The 26,003-nt window shown below is 41.3% G+C and overlaps 1 protein-coding gene across 1 annotated transcript in view; it reads left to right on the forward strand.

The window, feature by feature from the left end:
- The window catches only part of fmn2b (formin 2b), a 482,131-nt gene that overhangs the window by 66,711 nt on the left and 389,417 nt on the right, over positions 1–26,003 (forward strand). The window contains exon 3 of the mRNA XM_072580571.1: positions 20,474–20,649. Within this exon, the coding sequence (XP_072436672.1) occupies positions 20,474–20,649 (176 nt within the window). The remainder of the gene's footprint in view (positions 1–20,473; positions 20,650–26,003) is intronic.

A 26,003-nucleotide genomic window follows, 5' to 3' on the forward strand; every position in this document is an offset into this window, starting at 1 on the left:
CAAATGACAATAGTTTGGGATCAGCTTTGAGCTGGCAGGATAGCTTTCTGTAGTCCATCTCCATTTTAAATATCTTCAACTCTCCAATTCTGCCTAGTAATGTGCATTACATCATATTTCCCCCGCCCCCCCCCCCCCCCCCCCCCCCCAATGTTATATTTCATCTGCTGAGTTTTGCCCACTGGTTTAAACTCTTTTTTTTATATAACTAAGTAGACTGTTGTCATCATCACCATCCTGCCTTCCCCCATGTATTTGACGTGGAGAAATGATTATTATACATTTGCTGGCCTCCTCCAGGACATTAATATATCTTGTGAATAATTGTTGGTGCTCTCACTGATCTCTGTGGCAATCCACCAAGTACAGGTTACTGTCTTGAAAATGGCCCTCGCTTCCCAACTATGTCTTGTTGTCTTGTTAATTGGTCAGTCCTCCAATCCATGCTAATACAGGTATGAGATCCTTTATCTAAATATCCAAAAACCGAAAAGCTCTAAAATCCGAAGGTTTTTTTGTCAAGTGTTTTTTCTCATTTAACAAGTTTGTTTGTTCGGTGAGCAGTTAACCCCCCAAGTCGACACCCACTCGATGTGTCACTCAGATGAGACATTGGGGGTGTGGCCAAGCACCGACAGGCATGGGGTTTCTCTGTGAATGCCCCCAAGCCGATACTCACTCGATGTGTGTCACTCAGATGCGATGTCAGTGGGCGTGGCCAAACATGTTCTTAGTTAGAAGTCTGCTTCTCCATAAGAGTTTTGGAAATTTCACCATGAAGCTGTCACATTCTGAAAACCGAAAAGTTCTGAGAAGCAGCTGGTCCCGAGCATTTCGGATAAAGCATCTTGAACCTGTATATTATCTCTAATGCCATATGCTCTTATGTTAAGTTACTTGATGTGTAGGAGCTTAACAAAATCCTTATGAAAATCCAAATATATTACATTGGGCATTTCCCCTTTCTGTGTCCTGTTTGTTTGCTGTGCATGGAATCCTAATGAATTTTTCAGGCATGATAACCACTTAATGAATACAATGTTGGGCTTCTTCATGTTTCAGCTAATTTATTATAAAGCAAATTATGCTGACTCCTGATGTAGACTGGAAATAAATCTAAGTATGGCGCTAAAAAAGCACAGCAGATCAAACAACATCCGCGGAGCAGGAAAATCGACATTTTGGGCAAAAGCCTTTCATAGCCTGACTATGATTATCAATTGTAGGGCATTTGTTCTTGAAATTTCTTCCGAGCTGGATGGGACTAGATCTATGCGAGTCTGTGGTAAACAGAATATTGATGTACAGTGCAAGCAAGTTGAGGATTATGGAGTGCTGGCAGGGAAATGCCGTTGGGCCCACTATCTGATCAGCCATAATCCTATCGACTGGCAAAAACAGACTCGAGGGGCCAAACATCTTTTGTGTACTTTTGTATGCGAGGGATCTTATGGTAGTGTCCCTGTCTCTGAACCAGGAGGCAAAGGTTCAAAATCAGTATGTTCCAGATGTACATTGAGAAAATATCTAAAATCGTGCTGAAATAAATCTGTAAAATAGTACAGAAGATTTGGTTTCTTTAATTTGAACACCGCTCCCAAAGCACAAAGCTAATTCCACCTTAAATAGGACTAAACAAACTTTGTATCAAGTTTATAAGAAGGTTGTGAATATATCAGTGTTAACTAAGGCTACATCACATGTGGTTTAATTTACTTTTTGAACTGGTAAGTAAGAGGGTTTCCTCGAGAATTACTTAAACTCTTGACTGATTAATTTTTGGATTTGTTTATGGGGAATCTCCTTTCCACGAGTCATTTTTTTCAATTAAGTTTTTTCTTTGTACCTCAGTCCACAAAATAGGTGGAAGTGGCAAGGATCAAATAATTTTACAAGGTATAATTTTGAACAAGAATACTTCATTAGATGCTTAAGGTATCACCAACCATATTTCTTCAAAGATTATCTTCCCTTTTTTAATATATGATTTTCCACTTGTCATTTAGGAGGGCAGAATCAATGCTAACCATCTGATTATGTTTAGTTTTTCAATCCAGTTCACATTTTCCTTTCAGAAAACCACTTACCTTTTCTGTTTTTTTGGAAGAGGGTAGTATGGATCCTGCATGACAGATGACTCTGCTAAAGGGAATTTTGATTTTTGTTTTATGCCGTGTTCAAATACACTCTTAAAATGCAGGAATTAGATGATCTAACGATAGGAGTCTCTCCTCCTATATTATTTAAATAGCCTTGTTTAATAGTTATGATGTGGAGGAGCCGGTGTTGGACCGGGGTGGACAAAGTTTACAAAATCACACCGCCAGGTTATAGTCCAACAGGTTTATTTAGAAGCATGAGCTTTCGGAGCGCTGCTCCTTCATCAGGTATAAGATCATTAGATACTGAATTTATAACAAAAGATTAGTGTCATGAAACTGAAGTGATATATTGAACAGAGGATCTCATCAGTGGTGCAGTATTACAAAACGCATCCTTGAATCCTTCAGCTAGGGGAATGCCAACATCACATCATCTATTGTAAACAACAACCACTTCCTGAGTTCATACAACACCTTTAACATAAAGCAATCACAAGCTTCACAGGAACACTGCCAATTTAGTTAGGACGAAAAATGTTTCATGCAAGTTTCCTTCTCATGATCTAATTTCTTCTTCCTGTTTTTATTTTGTTTAATTTTCCACTCGCTCTCTGCAGTCCTTCTTAAATGCTGAACAATCATTTGACCTTCCACTGTGCAATTTTTAATATTTTCTTCCACTGTTTAATGCTTAGGTACTTGTTTATTAGATTTTATTTTCTATTTTTAGTTGAAATATACTTTGGTATTCTGAAGTATCCCCTGTCTTTGTGTGTCAGTATTGATCTATGTCCTAGCCTAGCAGAGTTTGTTCGTCCTACCACATTACGTGTTACCATTTCGAATAAAGTGTGCTCACCAGTTGGTTCCAGAATGTGCTGTCTTAAGAAATTCGCTCACTCAAAGCATTCTGTGAACTCTCTGGAAATAGTTGTTTGCATGGTATGTTTTTCTTCCATTGTAGATTACCACCTAACTAAATTAGCAGTGTTCCTGTGAGGCTTGTGATTGTTTTATGTTAAAGGTGCTATATGAATACAGGAAGTTGTTGTTGTTGTTGTTTGCAATAATAAGTGTGATGTTGGAATTCCCTAGGTTGAAGAATTCAAGGATGTGTTTCATAACACTGCACCACTGATGTGATCCTCTGTGGCTTTTTAAGTTGATTTTATGATGGTTGTTTGGAACAGTGTTTGTCTTCTGAGCTTTTCTTGGTTGGGCAACTAGTTCAAAAGTCACATTTGATCAAACCTGAAAAATCTGCATTTTTTTTTTAATTGTGTAAAATTAACCAGGAAAGGGAAAATGATTCTGAAAATCATTTTGTTTTCGGCAGCTGATGTTTCCAATTTTATATTGCAAACATTAATGCCATGTGATTTTTTTTTTGTTTTTGCTCTCTGTCTCTGGAAAAATGAGTTCCCTCTGCAACTCTGCTATAGGACCGAACCTAACATTTAGATGCAATAATAGATCTGATCTGCAGTGGTGTAAGATTGTGGCTCCCCTAATTTCCTCCCTGTTCTTCCCAGCATCCACCCAATCGACTCCCTTGTCAATCAAAAATCTGTCGTTCTCCATCTTTTTTTTTCTTTTAGAATGAGTGGATTATCTCATTTCTACTTCATACGCTCCCAAGGTCTTCAGTTCTGATATGCAGGAGTTGAGTCAAACTAGAGTAGTCACATGAAAAAGCACGTGCAATGGGTTTTCTTCCCCCTGTTGCTTTTACTTTTGCAGATTTTGGTTTCTCATTGTTCTGTTTTCAGGTGATAACTGTTCACTAACTCACCATCCTCTTTTTAGACACTTTTTAAACTTGATCGGTTACCACGCTCATTGTTCGCATGGGGAAATGAATTGCAAACATTCATGGCCTTTGAGTACAGCTGTAATTGTAAGACAGTAAGATATAGGAGCAGAATGAGGCCATTTAGCCCATCGAGTCTGCTCCTCTGTTCAAACGTGGCTTGTTTCTCAAACCCATTCTCCTGCTTTCTCCCGGTAATCTTTTCATCCCATCCTTATTTAGGAACCTATCTATATCTATATGGTCTTTAAATACACCATGATTTGGCCTCCACAGGCTTCTGCAGCAATGACTTCCCCAGATGTACCACACTCTGGCTGAAGAAATTCCTCCTCACCCCAGTTCTAAAGGGACATCCCTTCACTTGGAAGCTGGCACCTGGGTCCTAGATCCTTGTCCTTTCCACTAGTATGAAAGACATATCCATGTCCGTGCTATCTAGGTCCTTCAGTATTCTGCAAATTTTGATGAGAAATCCTTCTAAACTCCATTGAGTACAGATCAGAATCCTCAATGGCTCTTCATGTGATAAGCCCTTTATCCCTGGGACCTGTTGCTTTCTATGTTGACAATAGTTGGCACAAGCCTGGGACTAAGTTCATATGGAGTGTGTGTGTGCGTGCGCACGCGCGCTCTCTCGGATTACCCTTCAGCATTGCTCCTGATGATTTAGCAGTGTTACACTTAGCGGATACCAGGTGCTCTGTGGAATTCTTTAGTGTGTTAGAGCTTATGTTGCTAAGTAGCCCATTAACAGCAGGTTGGAAATTACACATGGCCATTGTATCCATTAAAGGATGCGTACACAGTAGAGAACCAGCATCAAATCTGTACCTAACTTCATTCCATCTTCATGTACCTGTTCAATACGCTTTCAATTATAGGGAGGGTGAGGATACAATTTTATTTTATTTACTTGAATTGACCAGTAAGTTTATGGCAATTCATAACTTAGCATGTACCTTCTTAGTTCAGTTATTCCCATCAATGTGCCCATGAATTCAGGTTTAGTGAGCTCCCTTTTCCAGCAAAGGTTTCACCCACATTATTCACCAGAAGGAACTCAAAAATATTTTGAGATATGAAACCTGAGAATGATTGTCTGTCTGGTTTGTTTACTAACAGGTTAATAGATCGGTTTAAGGGCAGGCTTGCTGTATTTTCTGCTCAAATGCAAGTAAACATTCTTAGTCCTATCCAGCTGTGTAGACAAATCATGTGTAATCAATGGTTGAAATGGGTTATCCATTCATCACCATTTTTTGCTTAGTAAAAATTACTATTTGTAAAATTACAACTTGCATCTTTTTAAATGTTTGCTGAATTTTATGGTTAAATTAAATCTGCAAGGAACTTTTGATATATGGGAGGAATGAAATGCTGTCTATATATAACAAGCTGGATGCAGCACCCACCTTCAGGTGATGATGATAACTCTGGCCAGGCTGAGGCTTTTGAAAACAGCGATGAGTTCACTAAAATATTAATGTACTGTAGATACTTATACAACTACAAATTGATCTTTTTGATACATGATGATGCTTGTACATCTGATTTCAGGTGTTGAGTGGGAGAACAAAAAAAACCCAAGTCACAGACCTGAACACTTTCAATTTGTTCCACTCGCCCCTGTTACTACCTGATCAGCTCAGTATTTCTAGTATTTCCTATTTGTTTCCAGGCATAGATTAAAAAACTGAAAATTCTGGAAATACTTGGCCTTTCTCTGCCATGGAGAATGGAATACAGTTTAACAGCTAGGTTTTGTTCAATTTTAAATCAACTGGGTTGACTGTGGTCAGGGGGTGTTGTGATGAGAAATAAATCAGTATTTTGAATAAATCACCTTTTTGAAGAAAAGCAAGATCAAAATAGCAGTACTTTAAAATGAGAGAGAGATTGAGAGAGAGAACATGTACCATTTTGGAGGTAGGGAAAAAGGAGCAGTGAATCTACACAACTGTCTCACCAGGCAGTGAACTTTCACAGCTAACTGCCTCTGCTGCTTAGTTTCAAGTATCTCTGGACATTTGGAGTTTGGTCGAAGAAAAATAAAGAAACTGAGATTCCCAGCTGACCTTGGCAAAATCTCTGTAACTGAGAGCTGCTCACAGCTGAGGAATGGTTATGTGTTGTTATAAGTCTGACCATATTCTTCCTTTTACAACATCTACAATAGTGAGTAGGGTAATTTTTTATTGTTTTATTGAGATCGATCTCTAGATTAAATTTATTTAAAAAAAGATAGGAACCAGATTACCCTAGAACAGTTGTTTTTAAGGGCAGTAAGACCACTGCAATTTTCTGGGTCTGTAGATTAAGGTGCAAAGATGGCTTTTATAAGGATGATGTGCTCTTCCAAATTATGGGAAATCTCTGTTACTGATGATCATCTCTACAGGAAATGTTTGTTTGTGAATCCTATTTGATTGCATGGATCGGTTGGAGCAGCAGTTAGAGGGCAATAAGGCATTAACTGGAGCTGGAGGATATGATGGATGCAGTTTCAGGAAAGGAGAAAAACCACAGATACTTTTGGATAGATGGGTTACCTCTAGGAAAGGTAGGTAGATACTGCAGGATGCTGCCTGAACTGCTGTGCTCTTCCAGCACCACTAATCCAGAATCTCCTATAGCTATCCCCATCTCAAACAAGTATGCTGTTTTGGAAAATGTCGGGGTGATGGACTCTCAAATGTAATACTGACAGCCCGTTTTTTGATATGAGGGGTACGTCTAGTTACATAGAACAGTACAGCACAGTACAAGCCCTTTAGCCCTCTATATTGTGCAGACCTTTTATCCTTCTCGAAGATCAGACTAACCTATATACCCTTCATTGTACTATCTTCCATGTGCTTATCCAAGAGTTGCTTAACTGTCCTTAATGTATCTGACTCTACTACCATCACTGGCAGTGCATTCCACTCACCCACCGCTCTGTAAAGAACCTACCTCTGACATCTCCATTAAACCTTCCTCCAATCACATTAAAATTATGTCACCTTGTGATAGACATTTTTGCCATGGGAAACCGTCTCTGGCTATCCACTCTATCGATGTCTCTTGACATCTTGTACACCTTTATCAAGTCACCTCTCATCCATCTTTGCATCAATGAGAAATGTCCTAGCTCACTTGATCTTTCTGCATAAGACATGCCCTCCAGTCCAGGCAGTTTCCTGGTATATCTCCTCTGCACTCTCTTCAAAACTTCCACATCCTTCCTATAACGAGGCGACCAGAACTGAACACAATATTCTAAGTGTGGTCTAACCAGGGTTGTATAGACCTGTGGCATAACCTTGTGGCTCTTAAACTCAATCCCCCTGTTAATGAAAGCCAACATACTGTATGCTGCTTTAACAAGCCTATCAACTTGGGTGGCAACTTTGAGGGATCTACGAATGTGGACCCCATGATCCCTCTGTTCCTCCACACTACCAAGAATTCTGCCTTTTAACGCTGTATCCTGCATTTAAATTTGACCTTCCAAAATGAACCTCTTCACAATTTTCCAGGTTGAATTCCATCTGTCACTTATCAGCCCAGCCCTGCATGGTTCCAAGTGATCGATTGTGACGGGACTCTTTTTTTTAAAGTCTGAGGTACGGCAAGGATAGAAGCTAGAGAACTTGGGGAAATAAATAGTGATATCTTAAAGTGTCCATAAAACAGAAGAGGAGGTGCTGGATGACTGAAAATGCCTGAAGGTGGATCCCTGGAACAGACCAGGTGTACTCCAGAACTATGGGAAGCGAGGGAAGTGATGGACCCCTTGCTGAGATATTTGTATCATCGATACCCACAGGTGAGGTGCTGGATGACTAGAGGTTGGCTAACTCGGTGCCACTATTTGAGAAGGGTGGGAAGGAAAAGTCATGGACCGGTGACCCTGACATTGATGATGGGCACGTTGTTGGAAAGGATTATGAGCAATAGGATTCATGTGTTTGGAAAGGCAAGGACTGCTGAAAGTATATTCCTGTTAGGGTGAAAGGAAAGCCTGGTAGGTATAGGGAATGTTCGATGATTGGAAGAAATTGAGGGTTTGGTTAAGAAAAAGAAGGAAGCACATGTAAGGTATAGACAGGATAGATCGAGTGAATCCTTTGAGTATAAAGGCAGTAAGAGTATATTGAAGAGGGAAATCAGGATGGCAAAAAGGGGAAATGAGACAGCTTTGGTAAATAGAATTAAGGAGAATTTATAGGGTTTTTACAAACACATTAAGGGCAAAAAGGTAACTAGGAAGAGAATAGGGCCTCTCAAAGATCAGGTAGGTAAAAACAATAACTGCAGATGCTGGAAACCAAATTCTGGATTAGTGGTGCTGGAAGAGCACAGCAGTTCAGGCAGCATCCAACGAGCAGCGAAATCGACGTTTCGGGCAAAAGCCCTTCATCAGGAATAAAGGCAGTGAGCCTGAAGCGTGGAGAGATAAGCTAGAGGAGGGTGGGGGTGGGGAGAGAGTAGCATAGAGTACAATGGGTGAGTGGGGGGGGAGATGAAGGTGATAGGTCAGGGAGAGGAGGGTGGAGTGGATAGGTGGAAAAGGAGCTAGGCAGGTCGGACAAGTCCGGACAAGTCTAGGGAACAGTGCTGAACTGGAAGTTTGAAACTAGGATGAGGTGGGGGCAGGGGAAATGAGGAAGCTGTTGAAGTCCACATTGATGCCCTGGGGTTGAAGTGTTCCGAGGTGAAAGATGAGGCGTTCTTCCTCCAGGCGTCTGGTGGTGAGGGAGCGGTGGTGAAGGAGGCCCAGGACCTCCATGTCCTTGGCAGAGTGGGAGAGGGAGTTGAAATGTTGGGCCACGGGGCGGTTTGGTTGATTGATGTGGGTGTCTCTGAGATGTTCGCTAAAGCGCTCTGCTAGGAGGCGCCCAGTCTCCCAAATGTATCAGCAAGGTGGCCTTTGTGTGGAGCCACAGAAAATGGGGGAGATACTAAATGAATATTTTGCATCCGTATTTACTGTGGAAAAGGATATGGAAGATATAGACTGTAGGGAAATAGGTAGTGATACCTTGCAAATGTCCATATTACAGAGGAGGAAGTGCTGGATGTCTTGATGCATAAAGGTGGATAAATCCCCAGGACCTGATCAGATGTACCCTAGAACTCTGAGAAGCTAGGAATGTGATTGCTGGGCCTCTTGCTGAGATATTTGTATCATCGATAGTCACAGGTGAGGTGCCAGAAGACTGGAGGTTGGCAAACGTGATGCCACTGTTTAAGAAGGGTGGTAAGGACAAGCCAGGGAACTATAGACCAGGGAGCCTGACCTCGGTGGTGGGCAAGTTATTGGAGGGAATCCTGAGGGACAGGATGTATATGTATATGTATTTGGAAAAGCAAGGACTGATTAGGGATAGTCAGCATGGCTTTGTGCGTGGGAAATCATGTCTCACAAACTTAACTGAGTTTTTTGAAGAAGTAACAAAGAGGATTGATGAGGGCAGAGCGGTAGATGTGATCTACGTGGACTTCAGTAAAGCATTCAACAAGGTTCCCTATGGGAGACTGGTTAGCAAGGTTCGATCTCATGGAATACAGGGAGAACTAGCCATTTGGATACAGAACTGGCTCAAAGGGAGAAGACAGAATGGTGGTGGAGGGTTGTTTTTCACTGGTCGCAGGCCTCCAGTCTGGAGTGCCACAAGGATCGGTGCTGGGTCCATTACTTTTTGTCATTTACATAAATGATTTGGATGCGAGCATAAGAGGTACAGTTAGTAAGTTTGCAGATGACACCAAAATTGGAGGTGCAGTGGACAGCTAAGAGGGTTACCTCAAATTACAAAAGGATCTTGACCAGATGGGCCAATGGGCTCAGTAGTGGCAGATAGAGTTTAATTCAGATAAATGCGAAGTGCTGCATTTTGGAAAAGCAAATCTTAGCAGGACTTGTACACCTTAATGGTAAGGTCCTAGGGAGTGTTGCTGAACAAAAAGACCTTGGAGTGCAGGTTCGTAGCTCCTTGAAAGTGAAGTTGCAGGTAGATAGGATAGTGAATAAGGCGTTCTGTATGCTTTCCTTTATTGGTCAGAGGATTGAGTACAGGAGTTGGGAGGTCATGTTGCGGCTGTACAGGACATTGGTGAGGCCACTGTTGGAATATTGCATGCAGTTCTGGTCTCCTTCCTATCGGAAGGATGTTGTGAAACTTGAAAGGGTTCAGAAAACACTTACAAGGATATTGCCAGGGTTGGAGGATCTGAGCTATAGGGAGAGGCTGAACAGGCTGGGGGGGTATTCCCTGGAGCATCAGAGGCCGAGGGGTGACCTTATGGAGGTTTACAAAATTGAGGGGCATGGAAAGGGTAAATAGATAAAGTCTTTTCCCTGGGGTGGGAGAGTCCAGAACTAGAGGGCATCGGTTTAGGGTGAGTGGGGAAAGATATAAAAGAGACCTAAGGGGCAACTTTTTCATGCAGAGGGTGGTACGTGTATGGAATGAGCTGCCAGAGGAAGTGGTGGAGGCTGGTACAATTGCAACATTTAAAAGGCATTTGGATGGGTATATGAATGGGAAGGGTTTGGAGGGATATGGGCTGGGTGCTGGCAGGTGGGACTCGATTTGGTTGGGGATATTTGGTTGACATGGATGGGTTGGATCGAAGGTCTATTTCTATGCTGTATGTCTCTATGACTGATCACAGATGGTCAACATGGCTTTGGGCATGGGAAATTGTGTCGCAGTAACTTGATTGAGTTTTTTAAAGGAAGTAACAGAGAATTGCTGAAGGCAGAGCATTGGACGTTGTCAATGTGGACTTCATTAAAGTGTTTGACAAGGTTCTGCATGGTAGACTAGTTAGCAACGTAACATTACATGAAATAAAGGGAGAACTAGCCATTTGGATACAAAATTGTCTCAATGGTAGGAGACAGAGTGGTGATGAAGGGTTGCTTTTTTGGACTGGAGACCTGTGACCAGCGCTGTGCCACAAGGATCGGTGTGGAGTCCACTGCTTTTCCTCTATTTATTTAAATGATTAGGATGTGAGCATAGGAAGTATGGTTAGTAAATTTGCAGATAACACCAAAATTGGAGGTGTAATGTACAGTGAAGGTTACCTCCTTAAAACAAGATCTCAATTGGATGGGCCAACGGGCTGAGGAGTGGCAAATGGAATTTAGATAAATGTGAGGTGGTGCATGTTGGAACGGCAAATTAGGGCAGGAGTTATACATTTAATGGTAAGGTCCTGGGGAGTGTTGCTGGGTAAAGTAACCTTGCTGTGTAGGTTTGTAGTTCCTTGAAAGTGGTGTCACAGTTAGACAGTGTAGAGAAGAAGGCATTTGGTATGCTTGCCTTTATTGGTCGATGCATTGTGTTGGAGTTGGGAGGTCATGCTGTGACTGTACAGGACATTGGTTAGGCCACTTTTAGAATAATATGTTCAATTCTGTCTCTTTGCTACAGGAAGGATGTTGTGAAACTTGAAAGTGTTCAGAGAAGATTTACAAGGATAAAAGCGCGATTTACAAGGATGTTGCCAAGGTTTGGAGGGTTTGAATTATAGGGAGGCTGAACAGACTGAGACTGTTACTCCTGGATTGTTGGAGGCTGAGGAAGTAGAAGTTCATAAAATCATGAGGGGCATAGATAGAGTAAATAGGCAAGGCCTTTTCCCCAGGGTAGGGGAGGGCATGGGTTTATGCTGAGAGGGGAAATGGCTGGTGAGTGTATGGAATGAACTGCTCGAGGAAGTGGTGGAAGCTGGAACAATTAAACATTTAAAAGGCATCTGGGTTCAGACAGATATGGGCCAAATGCTGGCAAATGAGACTAGATTAATTTAGGATGTCTTGCCAGCATGGATGAATTGGATCATAGGGCCTGTTTCTGTGCTGTATATCTCTGACTCTAAATGATAATTTTCTACCTTGTTGAGTCCAAACAGATGCAGTGATTTATACATGATTCCACTATCTGCAAAGGACAGGGCTCTCTGTATTGATACTTAGGTTGTAATATATGCAGATACACTGCACTCTTATTCCTTGCACATTATGGATTATCCAGAAGGTGTTGTCCAGTTTCGGAATCGCATGTCATGTTAAATGTTGGGGCGCAAACACATACTGCTTGAACTGCAGCAGGTATGGCAGCTTCTGTGGAGAGTGTGTTAACATTTCAAGTCTGTAGTGCCTCCTCTTCAGATCATGTTTTTCAATCATTGACCATACCCAGCTAGCTCATGCTTGCAGAACTGTGTGTCTTGCTTGTCATGAACTGCCAAAGCAGCTTGCAGTTGATGATCTGCTGGTCTTTGGGATGTCTGACCCACATATCTGGCATCGTGCCAGCACTTAGTAACCACATAGCATGTGAATTTGTCAATCAGTGTTCATGGATATCTTGGTAGAGACATTACCATGGACAATCAGATTCCACTTGTTACCCAGTCAAACTCTGGTTTATTGCAGTAAGTACTGGTTTTCCCCTTTAATTGGGTGTTCTTTGCAAAATATCTTGATGAGTTTAAGCTCAAAAGCTTTAACCAATTGTAGTCTTCAGTGATATGCAAGTTCTGAACTGTCAAACCCATCAGGATGAGTGAATATCTGAATTTGAGTTCCTATCATTTCCTGTATTAACTTTTTCCACCTACCTCTTGCACAAAAGTTCATAGCAATTAAAATCTGTGGAGAAATGCATCAAATATTGACTTTGCTTGACATCAGCTGAAACTCTTTCAACCTCAATTTGTGCAAAATAAGCTTGAGTCTGAGATGCCATGTTCCAAATAACTGAACTCCTCCATTCTCTCTCTTCACTCCTCAACCCCCAATTCACTATTTGGCTACTTGCTTCTGGTCTTTTAAACTGCTGGCACACACCAATTCCTGAGTTGTCATTCTAGACAGGACATTCTCAAATAGCCTGTCACTTCCCTTTCCAAGTATCCACATGGTAATAAAGTTATGCCGCATCTAATTATGGGACCTCCTCCATTCCTCTACCCAGTTACTATGTTGTGTCTCTCTCATTTACATGGAAAACTCTACCTTGATCACATTTCGAATATCAAAAAAAGCAAACCAATACTAGAGCAACTCAAAGTCATGGTGACTTGCTGCCTGATTTGTGCTTGATGTTGCCAGGCACATTTTACAACCTCCATTTACTCTGCATTGACTTAATAATGTAGAATATTGCACTGTGATGTTATGCATCACAGCAGAATAGTAGTGTAACGTTGCCATAGTTTTATGTCAGGTGCTAGCACAACTTTTTTCACTGAGCAAGAACCACTTTCTCCACTTCCCCTCGCCCCAATAGATCATTCCACCAAATGCTTACACTGCCTGAAATTTTAATTTTCAAAAGAATGCTTAAAACTGATGTCAGGATTTCATGGCTAAAGTGGTCTCACTTGCAATTACTGTCTTTTTAGTTCCTCCCTGCAAAATGGATAAAATGTTTTCTGTGGACAAATATTTCCCCTTTCTCTTCAAAATAAGATTCTGTATTGCACATGTCATGCACAACTGTCACCACTAGGGGGAGGGGGACACTTGGAATCTTAAAATAAGATCACCAGTCATGATGAGGGAATATGTCTCTATCTCATTTCAAACATTTACGGTTTGGCACAATTTTCTGAAAAATTAATGTTACTGTTTCAGTCAGTCTGAGTGATATGAGAAAATAATTGCAGCAGAGTGGTGAACAGTCAAAACATTATGGCACCGTTTCTTGGGGTATTCATAAGGATACATCTCCAGTTACAAGATCTTGTGGATGTTTGCTATGAACGAACCTTAATATGCAAAATCAGGTTGACACTTCGTGATGTTTTCAGGTAATTATAATGAGAAGCTCTTGGCCTAAAATGTTGGCTGTTTCTCTTAACATAAATGCTTATTGACCTGAGTATTTACAGAATTTTCAATACAAGTTGAGCACTGCAAAATCTTTTAAAATTACATACTGCAGCTGTGTGTGCAATAGTTATGATTCTGCTTTATTCTGCCAATAAATGGCTGAAATATGTTGCAAAATCTGTACATAGGAATTGCCTACTAACCAGCTTTACTTGTACATGCACATGTTGCTCAATATTCCATGGAGACACATTCATACTTGTTTATTGGCGCATTTATTTCTTGTATTTGGTCTTTGGCAATCTGCTTCAAAATTTACTTCTAATCCAATTTCTTTTGACGTGATGATACTTGTCAGTTTGTATTTGTTTGCACATGCAGCATGTCATTTGTGGTTTTGGATTTCCTCAGTTGCTTTGGATTTCCTTTCCAGTGTAGTTTTTCACAAACTACTTCAAGGAGAAGGTTGGTGTTTTGAAGTGGTTCGGGGAGTGATGTTGAGGTGCTGGTGTTGGATTGGAATGGACAAAGTCAGAAGTCACACAACACCAGATTATAGTCCAACCGGCTTATTTGAAATCGCAAGCTTTTTGAGCGCTGGTCCTTTGTCAGGTGAAGTGTTCTGAAAGCTTGTGATTTCAAATAAGCCTGTTGGACTATAACTTGAATTCAGAGAATGATTAAGATGTCCATGTCTAAGTATGACCTGATTTTAAAAATGCAGCCTGCTCAGAGACAAAAGTATTTAATTGCTAATGATGTTTTCATGGATTCATCATCTCTGGATTAGGTGGGACTTGAATTTGGGCCTCCTGGCTTAGGAGGAGGGACTGTACCACAGCACCACAAGATCCCCTGCCACCGAACTAGCTGTTTATTCATTATCCAGTAAACTAGCTTGGAGTAATCTAAACCTCTACAATTTTTAAAGAATCTGTATTCTCTAAATCTTTAACAGCCATGGAATGCGTAATTAGTGTAAAAACCTTTTGCTTGGCCTGCCCTTTATCATCAATATATTGTTGGATATGGTGTTTTTAGAGACAGCTGTTGCTGTACTTTGTCTAGTAACCAGACCAACTCTTTGACTTGTATTCTTTCTGCAAATAATAACCATTCAGCAAGTCATTGCAGTAATTTAACATTGAACTGAGAAAGTCTGGAATGCAGACATACAATCTGCTATTTATAGAGTATATCATCTTCTATTAGGTAAGATCACAGTCAAGCTTAGCTCTGATTTTAGCCAAAAAAAGAAACTAGTGATTTTATTTCTTATTGTTATTTGCAATTTGCTTTTTGTTTTGGTATTTTGAGGTGTACACTCTTATTACACATTGTTCAGGACATGCTATAGGGAATCCAGATCTTGGTTGCATTTATGTTAACTGTCTTGTTTCATACCACAGTAACTGCATTACAAAAAATATTTCATTGGACATATAGCACTTTGGAGCATTGGGAGGTACTGTGTAAATGCAAGTGGTTCTATTGCCTTTACTATTGGGATCTTCATAGACCATTTTTGAGGGGGGGAAACAAATGACTCATTTCAGTTGTTTGCTATGCCTTTTGAAATTCAAGGGGGACTAAAATTTGGAGACTTAAGTTTATGACAGAATTCCCCAAGTGCAGTTGCTTGAAACAACTGCTGTGGGAGCAATAACAGGATAGCAAAGCAAAAATCTAAACTGCACTTGCTGGAAATCAAACAAAATCAGAAATTGCTTGAGAAACCGACTAGGTCTGGCAGCACCTGTGGAGAAAAAAACAGTTAACGTTTCTGATCCAATTACCTTTTTCAGAACTGTTATGTCAGACCTGCATTTTGCCAGCAATTTCTGATTATTGTTTTTTTTTAATGTAGTGTTCATGTCTGACTCTCTCTGCATCTCAACTGAACTATATCTGTTATCTTAGATATGAGAAAAGCACAGGATTTATGTTAAACAAAGAAAGCAAAGAATTACGAAACAAAGCCTAATCAAGAGAAAGCAATTATAATATGAGAGGAAGCTAGCTAGAAACTTAGAAGTGAATAGCTTCAATTTCTACTAGTAAAGTATGGTGTCGGTTGACATAAGTGAGAATTGGGAGTCAATAGATGATAAGGAAGTGGTAAATAAGATGAACAAATATTTTATTTCTGTCTTCACTTCAAAGAATAGTAAAACATTCAAGTAATAGTTTGAAATTAGGAGGTGAAAACGAGACAGAAACACATGATGAAACTATGATCTCCTAGGAAGCAGTGCGAAGCAAACTAATCATGGAGCTTAGTTCCAGGGTCTGGAAAGAAGTAGTTAATTTCCAAACTTGACTAGATTGTGGAAATGCTCCATTAGACAGGGAAGTATTCACTATAACTTTTTTTTCATTCAAGAAGGGATGGAGGTTGAACACAGGAATCTGTAGACCATTTGGCTTGACATCTGTTGTGAAAATGAGTTAGAATAAATTAGGAGATTATAGCTGGACTCGTAGCGAACCTGAAGATAATTGGGAAGGATTGGCATGGTTTTGTGAAAAGAAAATAATGTTTGATCCATGTATTGGAGTCCTTTTTTATTTGAAGCATGCTTTGGATGAAAGGGTGCTAAGAGGGGTATTGTACATGGATTTCCAGAATGCATTTGACAATGCCACAAAAGAATATTGCACTAAGTATGAGCTTTTGATGTAGGGGGTAGTGCAGAATGGAAAGGAGATGGCTGGAAGGCAGGCAGAAAACTGAACCTTCATTGTGGATGGGACTTCTGATTTGACACGAGTGGGTTACTATAGAAGTTTGTGCATGGGACTCAGCTTTTTATCATTGGATGAGGGGATTGAAGGAGTGGGAGTTAACTTGGCAGATGTGATGAAGATGGTTACAAAATCCTATTTGAATAGGATCTGAGGTTGTGGATCAATTCAGGAAAAGTTAAGTGGGCAAAAATATTCCAGATGGAGAATGATGCCAGAGAATATGAAGTTAACAGTTCTTTATTTCCTGGAATTGTGCAGAGGTTTGAGCATTCTGATAAAATGAGTAACAAAACTCTGGTATGCCGGTACTGCAAGCAATTAGGGCTAATAGGATTTCTTCTTTTGTTTAGAAATAAAATTCAACATTTTTTTTAAAACAAAACAAGTTATGCTCCAGTTATCTAGGTAAAGCTGCAATGGTCCCAGAGGATCATAGGGCTGCTGTTTCTTTAGAGAAACAACCACTGGTGAATTTAATTGGAGGTTCATCACAGCTCAGGGGATGGGTCAGGTTAAGAAGGGTGGGACCTTTGTGGTAACCTCAATTGGACACGCTATTTAGTGTCCTTCTGTGTCACAAACTGTCCGTCCAGCAAACTGAATCAGGCACACACACACCACCACCACCACCACCACCGCCCCCCCCCCCCCCCCCCCCCCATCCCCCAGCATGCTTTGCCAAAAATGTCAGTTTTATGTAGGGCATTAGTGAGACCACGTTTTTGAATCTGTTTCCAGTTTTTGCTCCCTTTACGTAATTAAAGGTGGATGTAAATATGGTGCAGGTATTTTATTGGAGGTTTGCTAGATTGTGATACCTGGAATTATTAGGTTCTCTTGTGAGGAATGGTTGGAAGTATTACCAGTGGAATCTAGAAAAGTGGGGATAGATTGGTTGAAGTTAGAAAATCCTGAATGTTCTTGGTGAAGGAGATGTGGGGGCTGGAAAATAGTTCCTGTTTTTGGGTGAGTGCAGAATAAAAAGGGCAGCTACTTCAATATTAGATATCAATCTTTTAGGACATAATATTTTCTCGTGTGATTGTAGAACGCTGTGTCTCAGGAGGAGATGATCACCTTGACAAAAACATTTTAAGGTGGACTCTTTCTTTTTGGCCTATTGGCTCTTTGTGTCAAAATAAAATTGAATGTGACAGTTTTGTGAGAATTTGTTTTTTTAACCAGCAAGAGACTACAGTAAAGCCAGTAACCTTGTTCTCTTTCATGTGGTATACTGATGGCTTAAGATGACTTTCTTCCTTTTCCCTCTCCCTCTCCCTCTCCCTCTCCCTCTCCCTCTCCCTCGCCCTCTCCCTCGCCCTCGCCCTCTCCCTCGCCCTCTCCCTCGCCCTCGCCCTCTCCCTCGCCCTCGCCCTCGCCCTCGCCCTCGCCCTCGCCCTCGCCCTCGCCCTCGCCCTCGCCCTCGCCCTCGCCCTCGCCCTCGCCCTCGCCCTCGCCCTCGCCCTCGCCCTCGCCCTCGCCCTCTCCCTCTCCCTCTCATTAAGATACTGTTTGTACTCTGTTCCACTCTGCAAAAGTTCTGCTCAGTGTGTTGAGACCCAACTGTGAATGGATTAACTTACCAGGCAGTAAAGTTTTCTTTTGTTTTAATTGGTCACTCAGTAGTGAACCCAGTTTATAGAAGGCTACAACTACTGCATTGCTCAATGAAGAGAACATATGCCTATCCAGTGCTGTTTGGAGTGTTTAATTTAACATTTTTGATCATAACTAAATTAAGTCTTTTATAATTTTTAGTCTGAGTTAGAAGAGCAAATCTAAAAGGTATCTCCAACTTGAGCAGTTACATGATCACTCTAGATACAAGCATCTTTTTCTGAACCTTTCACAGTATTACAGAATATAAATTTATCCTAGTAAGCACAAAGAAATGATACATATTCATGGTAGTGATTCAGTTAGTCCACTTTGCAAGACTAGCTTGAGACTTCTGGATTTTGTCTTACTTTCTGTTTTGTTAAGTGAACTTTTTTTTCCCCCTTTTGCCGCCTTATTGTGACACTGTGTCTCCTAGATTTTATTTCTTGACTCTCTTCCTAGCCACTACCTGTGGTCATAGTCAGTTCTATTCCTGAACTCTGCCATGACCAGCATATGATCAGTCATGGATTGGCTGATGGTGTGTGCCCAATTTCTCATTGGTCTCTCAAGGTTCATTAGTCACCTGCAATGAGATTACTTCTTGTTATCTCTTCATTGATTTCCTCAAGATGCCAGTTGCTTTGAAAAGGCACTAATATAGAGTCGTAGAGATGTACAGCATGGAAACAGACCCTTTGGTCCAACCCGTCCATACCGACCAGATATCCCAACCCAATCTAGTCCCATCTGCCAGCACCTGGCCCATATCCCTCCAAGCCCTTCCTATTCATATACCCATCCAAATGCCTCTTAAATGTTGCAATTGTACCAGCCTCCACCACATCCTCTGGTAGCTCACTCCATACACATACCACCCTCTGTGTGAAAAGGTTGTCCCTTGCGTCTCTTATATATTTCTCCTCTCACTCTAAACCTATACCCTCTAGTTCTGGACTCCCCGATCCCAGGGAAAAGACTTTGCCTATTTACCCTTTCCATGCCCCTCATAATTTTGTAAACCTCTGTAAGGTCACCCCTCAGCCTCTGACATTTCAGGGAAAACAGCCCCAGCCTGTTCGGCCTCTCCGTATAGCTCAAATCCTCCAACCCTGGCAACATCCTTGTAAATCTTTTCTGAACCCTTTCAAGTTTCACAACATCTTTCCGAGGGGAAGGAGACCAGAATTGCACACAATATTCCAACAGTGGCCTCACCAATGTCCTGTACAGCCGCAGCATGACCTCCCAACTCCTGTACTCAATACTCTGACCAATAAAGGAAAGCATACCAAACGCCACCTTCACTATCCCATCTACCTGCAACACCACTTTCAAGGAGCTATGAACCTGCACTCCAAGGTCTTTGTTCAGCAACACTCCCTAGGACCTTACTATTAAGTGTATAAGTTCTGCTAAGATTTGCTTTCCTAAAATGCAGCACCTCACATTTATCTGAAGTAAACTCCATCTGCCACTTCTCAGCCCGTTGGTCCATCTGGTCCAGATCCTGTTGTAATCTGAGGTAACCTTCGCTGTCCACTACACCTCCAATTTTGGTGTCATCTGCAAACTTACTAACTCTACCTCTTACGCTTGCATCCAAATCATTTATGTAAATGACAAAAAGCAGAAATTCAGGAAAGGAAGAGATCATTAGACCATAAATCAAATCCCATCACTCTGAATCTGTTCTAAAGAATTTATTATTCCCCTTTTGACTACGTAATAGATGGCTGGTAGCATTGTAGATTCACTTTGCAAGATATGTTCATAAAATACAAGTCAGAAGAACTTTTCACAGAAATGACCCAACTATATTTACAGAACTTAATTCCAACATTACACTGCTGCATCTTTCAAACGATTGTGACCATTTCTCTTTCAGACAATTCACGTTTGAAAGTCAATTTTCAGACATAGTTGCATCTTGAAACCTAAAGGTGTCTTCTATCACCAACCGGCTTTGGAAGGGAACAAAGAATTACATCACTTCGCATAATCTAGCTTATTTTCATAGCATTTGATTTTCAGTAGGTGGTCTTTTATCATTTTGTCCCAACATAAAATCATAAACTTATGACCGTTCTTAACTTTTGGAAATGTGGCCATTCAGCAAGTTTTATTTGACAGAAAGGCAGACAAAGGTCCTCCCTGCTGTAATATTAAGTCTTATTGACTAGAACGAAACAGAACGTTAATATTAATGCCTTGACTGCTAGAAGATGTCACATAACTAAACTACAACTATTTATGGCAAACTAAATGCCATCTACGAGAAGTTAACTTGGGCACTTTGCTTGATAAATAAGCATTTGTTTCCTATTTGAAAATCCTGCCAATGTTTAAGTGTGTGCTTCAATTTTTTTAACATAGGGAGAACCTTGTTGGAGAAGCTTTTTGGACAGCAGGAGAAAGTGCAGCTTGATGGTGAGCATGAAGCAGAGAAACTTTGCTCTCGTATTCTGGCCATGGGTTTGCTCCTTCCATTCGGGGACTGCTTCAGGGAACAATTTTGTGGAGATATGCCACCACCCGCCACCAAGTTTGATGTGAGTTTCTTTTACGTTCTAGTTAGGTATGTACTGAATCTGGGAATCATAGATTTCCAGGTAATACTAATTGTTTTCTCATTTGTGTGAAAAATTTAGTTACATTGTAGGTTGGGGCACACGGTACTGGTGGGGGTTGAAGATTTTTGAAATAGATCAACTTATTTTGCTGAGTTATACGCACACCTCCATGGCCATCGCCTACTGATATGGGAATTGTACCTTTCTGAGTAAGAGGAAGCCTCATTGCACCACAAAACTCTTGAAGAGTAGATGACCAGTGCCCCTGGTGACAGAAGGCACAACAGAATGACTTCTCTGGTGATGATCACTGCGCAAATTTTATCAAAGTACAAGAGCTTGGAATTATGATGTGGTTATGATTTGCAAAGCCAGTGCTTGCTACAGTATGTTTATGTGTGCTATGATATCAGTTAATATCGTTACTGGCTTGATGAATTGTGAGAAAGTGAGGACTGCAGATGCTGGAAATCAGAGTCCAGTGTGTGGTGCTGGAAAAGCACAGGAGCATAAGAATTGAAGTTTCGGGCATAAGCCCGTCATCAGGAATGAGGCTTGTGAGCCAGGGGAACTGAGAGATAAATGTGAGGGGTGGGATTTGAGGGAAAGTAGCTGAGAATGTGATAGGTCGGAGAGGAGAGTGGAGCAGATTGATGGGAAAGGTGATGGACAGGTCATGAGGGCGGTGTCTAGGTGGATGTCGGGGGAGGGAAAATGAGACAACTGGTGAAATCCACATTGATTCCATGTGATTGCAGGGTCCCAAGGTGGTACATGAGTCATTCTTCCTCCCAGGTGTCAGGTGGTAACATTTTGCGGGTGGAGAAGGCCCAGGACCTGCATGTCCTTGACGGAGTGGGAGAGGGAATTGAAGTGTTCAGCCACGGGACAGTGGTGTTGGTGGGTGCAGGTGTCTCAGAGATGTTCTCTGAAACCATCCACAAGAAGGCGTCCTGAGTCCCCAATGTAGAGGAGACCACATCGGGTGCAACGAATATAGTAGATGATATTAGTGGAGGGACAGATAAACTTCTGTCAGATGTGGAAGGATCCTTTGGGGTCTTGGATGGAAGTGAGGGTGGGTGCAAGTATTGCACTTCCTGCGGTGGCTGGGCAAGGTGTTGGGAGTGTGGAGTGGGGTGGGGTGGGGTGTGGGTGGGGGGGGGAGGGGGGAAATGGGGGCGGGGGGAGCGTGGACCTGACGAGGGAGTCACGGAGGGAATGGTCTCTCTGGAACGCTGGTAAGGGTGGGGAGGGAAATATATCTCTGGTGGTGGGATCTATCTGTAGATGGCGAAAGTGGCGGAGGATGATATGATGTATGCGAAGGTGGTGGCGTGGAAGAGGAGGACCGGGAGGGTTCTGTCCTTGATGCATTGGGAGGGGTGGGGTTAGAGGGCGGTGTTGCAGGATGTGGAGGAGATATGCTGGAGGGCATCAGCTGCGTCGGAAGGGAAATTGCGATCTTGGAAGTCGGCTGCCATCTGGGATTTCCTAAGGTGGAATTGGTCATCCTGTGATGTCCGACAAAGCGGCAGGCATAGCTGGGTCCCATGCGGTTGCACATGGCTACCCCTATGGTTGCCGGATGTGGGAGGATTCAAAGAAGTTATTAAGGGGGAGGACCAGTTCAGGCAGGCAGATGAGAGTGTCACTGGAAGGGTACAGGTTGGGACGGCATGAGAGGAAGAAACTGAGGGCTTGGATGGATGTGTGCAGGGACTGTGGATATCCATAGTGAAGATGAGGTGTTAGGGGCCAGGGATACGAAAATCGTGGAAGTGGTGAAGGGAGTGGGTGGTGTCTCGAATGTAGGTGGGGGGTTCCTGGACTAAGGTGGACAGTATGATGTCGAAATATGCAGAGATGAGTTCATTGGGATAGGAGCACGCTGAGTCAATGGATTGACCGAGGAAGTCAGGTTTGTGAATTTTTGGTAGGATCGGGTGGTGTGGGGTTCACAGATAATGAACCTCATGGGACCCAGCTCTACCTGCCTTTTTGTCACGTGGAACAGTGGAACAGTCCATTTTCTGCAGTTACACTGGCACCACCCCCCTCCCATTTATCTCTCAACCCCCCCCCCCCCCCCCCCCCCCCCCCCCCAGCCCACAAGCCTCATTCCAAATGAAGGGCTTATGCCTGAAACGTCGATTCTTCTGCTCCTCTGACGCTGCCTTTGAGTTGTGTTTTGTGAAAGTGTGCTTTCACTGAAATGTTAACACTAGAACAAAAGTTTATTATTGCAACAAAAACAGAAGTTGCTGGAAAAGTTAATGTCTGGCAGTATTTGTGAAGGGAAATCAATTATGTTTCAGATTCGATGATCCTTCCTCAAACTTCCATTCTGAGGAATGGTTGCTGGACCTGAGCTTTTCCAGCAACTTCTGTTTTCATTTGTGATTTACAGCATCTTTCGGTTTTTAGTTTATTATGCAAAATAAATGCAAAATCACACAATTTGCATTTACAGCAGCTCAAAGATTTTAAAACATGTAAAATCTCCTCCCACTTAATCTTAACAATACTCCTTTTACAGTACTAATTAACCAGAGAGAATTCTCTCCTCAATCATGTTTTATAGGACTTAAAACTGGGAATTGAATTTCAGTTAACAATCTGAACCTGTCTGGATGCAATTGAACTTAGACTTTTTTTAGCTTCAAAATAAGCTTCCAAGTGGTCTTGTGATTGTTCTCCACAGTGATCTCCGGAATCTCAAGATACGGGTCGTTTATTAAGCCAATGTTGGGAAGAGTCTACCTCAGAAAAAATTCTGAGATAGCACTCTGACTCAACCAGAATTCATCACATTTATACATTATCATGTAGACAACAAATCACTCGAATTCTGACAGTCTGTTTTAAACAAACATCTTGTTTTTCACACACTGCAGAAGTGGCAAGGTACCTGAGTTAACCACCGTCTCGCCATTCCTGTCTTCCCAGGCGCCATCTATTTCCTCTCCAAAGCCTGTGCTTTGTTCCCATCCTTGAGTAAACCCTATTACTTTGTCTGTCTTGGAGTGGTACGGGGTGATCCTTGTGTTCCGTTTCCAAGTGAGGCTCCGGGTTAAGGCTGGTTCAGTCATGTTGCATTTCCACAGAAGCTGTTTGTATCAGCATCTGACTTGGTTTATGCAGTTTAACTAATTTTGTGAACTAACTAACTCTTAGTCTGACTACTTCCTTGACTTTAAAGATTAAAAATAAATCATAAATGATTTAGTTAACTGCATAAGCAACATACGTACAAGATTCTGCTCCTTCTAATCCCAGCTGAAACTTCATGTGGGTTTACAGGTTAACTCTTGTACACAAATTTCTCCCTAATGGTGTTAATCATCCACTTCTGGTATGGAACTGTAAAACAAATCTTTCCACTAAGGTAAATTATTTTTCAACAGTTGTAAACTATCTGTCTTCAGGAGAAACTGTCTCAGACAGCTCAGTTAAATCTAAGACTTCTGCAAAATTAAAAACCAAAGGTTTCTTCAGCTATTTCTATTTTAACCTTTAAAACAAAATCTGAATTATTCTAACAGATGCCTAATGTATAATTGCTAATTGTTTGTAAAAACCCACCCAAAATCCATTATTCCATTCCAGGAAGCCCCTCTCATCCTGTTTTTAAAATTAAACCAGCAAGTCTACAGAAATATTTACAAGTTGTTCATTAAGCACTGTCATAGACACCAGACCAAGCCCACATGCCAGTAATTTAAAAGTCCAAACACGAAAATAATGTCAAAATATAGATAAATCTCACAATGTGTACACGCACAAAATAGACATTGTGATGTAAAAAGGTTATCAACTCTCCAGGATTGCCCTGGTGTCACCATTAATTAAATACTAAACTCCTAAATATTGCGAGTGATCCAAAATGGAATTTATTGGAATATTAAAAAGAGTTTGTGTATTGTTCCTATTTGCTTTGAATACTACATGGGATGGGAGATGTTGTAAAGGAGGTTTGATTGGTTCGGGATTTCAGATGTGTAAGGTCTTGTGGTGAAACCTTCGTGGAATGTATTCAACCAGAATCCAAACTCCAGATGGAAGTGATATAGTTATTTCATTCTTCTGCAATTGGTAAACTGGCTGGTATGTTGAATAGTGGCAGATTAATGGAAGCAAGAGTTTTTTTTAAATGTGTGAATTGTGCTTACTGGCTTTGTCATATCCCACCTCAACAGTCATAAACAAAGGTGGACAATGAGAGCAGTTCTCAGTTGATTAAATTAATATCCACCTGAAGTTGGAAATAACTGCTCGAAAATGTGATACCTAATAAGATAATTGGATGACAGTAGCAGGTTTTAGTGGAAAATGCTTCTGAGTGAAGGTTTTGTGGAGGTATCGGTGTTCCTTAACATCTGCTATCCTTGTTCAAGGTGGTAAAGCTTGCTGGTTTGGAAGATGCTGTCAGAGGAAGTATTTGAGTTGTTGTCATGTACCTTGTGAATCATGACTGTAGCAGCAGTATGTAGATGTTCAATATGTTAAATCCTCTGGACTTGAGGGAGACATACAATTAACCAAGTGGCAGTGTTTAATTGTAGCAAGATCAAAAGGGGTAAAGCATTAATTGTGCAGTCAGTGTTCTGGTATTGAAACTTAAATCATTACATCACCGTAGACACAAGAAGATTTTGAAGTCTCCAGCACTCACCACCCACTTCACATTCAATAGTAAAACCTACAAACAGGTCAACAGAACACCTATGGGATCATCAATATCAGGGCACAGAGTGGAAGCAGTAATGCAGAGACTTGAACAAGCTGCCCTCCCATCTATCCAACCCAAACTTTGGGTCTGCTACACAGATGACACCTTTATCATCACAAAACGGAACAAAGTGGAGGAAACTTACATCGCCATCAACAATATCCTAACAGGCATAAAATTCACAAATGAGGAGGGGAACGACAACAGACTTCTGCTCCTAAACATGACAGTTGAACGTACAGTTGAGAGCTTCAAACCAATATCTACAGAAAAACAACAAATACAAACCAAATACTTAACTTCAGAATTATTTATGCCAACACTCTCAAAAGGAGCTGCATCAAGACGTTATTTCAATGAGCTACATCACACTGCAGCACCCAAGAACTACAAACAGCAGAAGAAAAATATCTATACAAAGTTTTAAAGAGAAATGGTTACCCAATAGACAAAATCCTCCGATACCACCCAAAACAAACAGACAATACAACCATAAACTTTAGCTACATTACCTTACATTAAAGACATATTCAGATCCTTGGCATCATGGTAGCCCACAAACCTACCAACACATTTAAATAACGACTAATGAACTGAAAGG

This window comes from Chiloscyllium punctatum, chromosome 11, assembly GCF_047496795.1.
Source record: "Chiloscyllium punctatum isolate Juve2018m chromosome 11, sChiPun1.3, whole genome shotgun sequence".
In the NCBI taxonomy this organism is placed as follows: domain Eukaryota; kingdom Metazoa; phylum Chordata; class Chondrichthyes; order Orectolobiformes; family Hemiscylliidae; genus Chiloscyllium; species Chiloscyllium punctatum.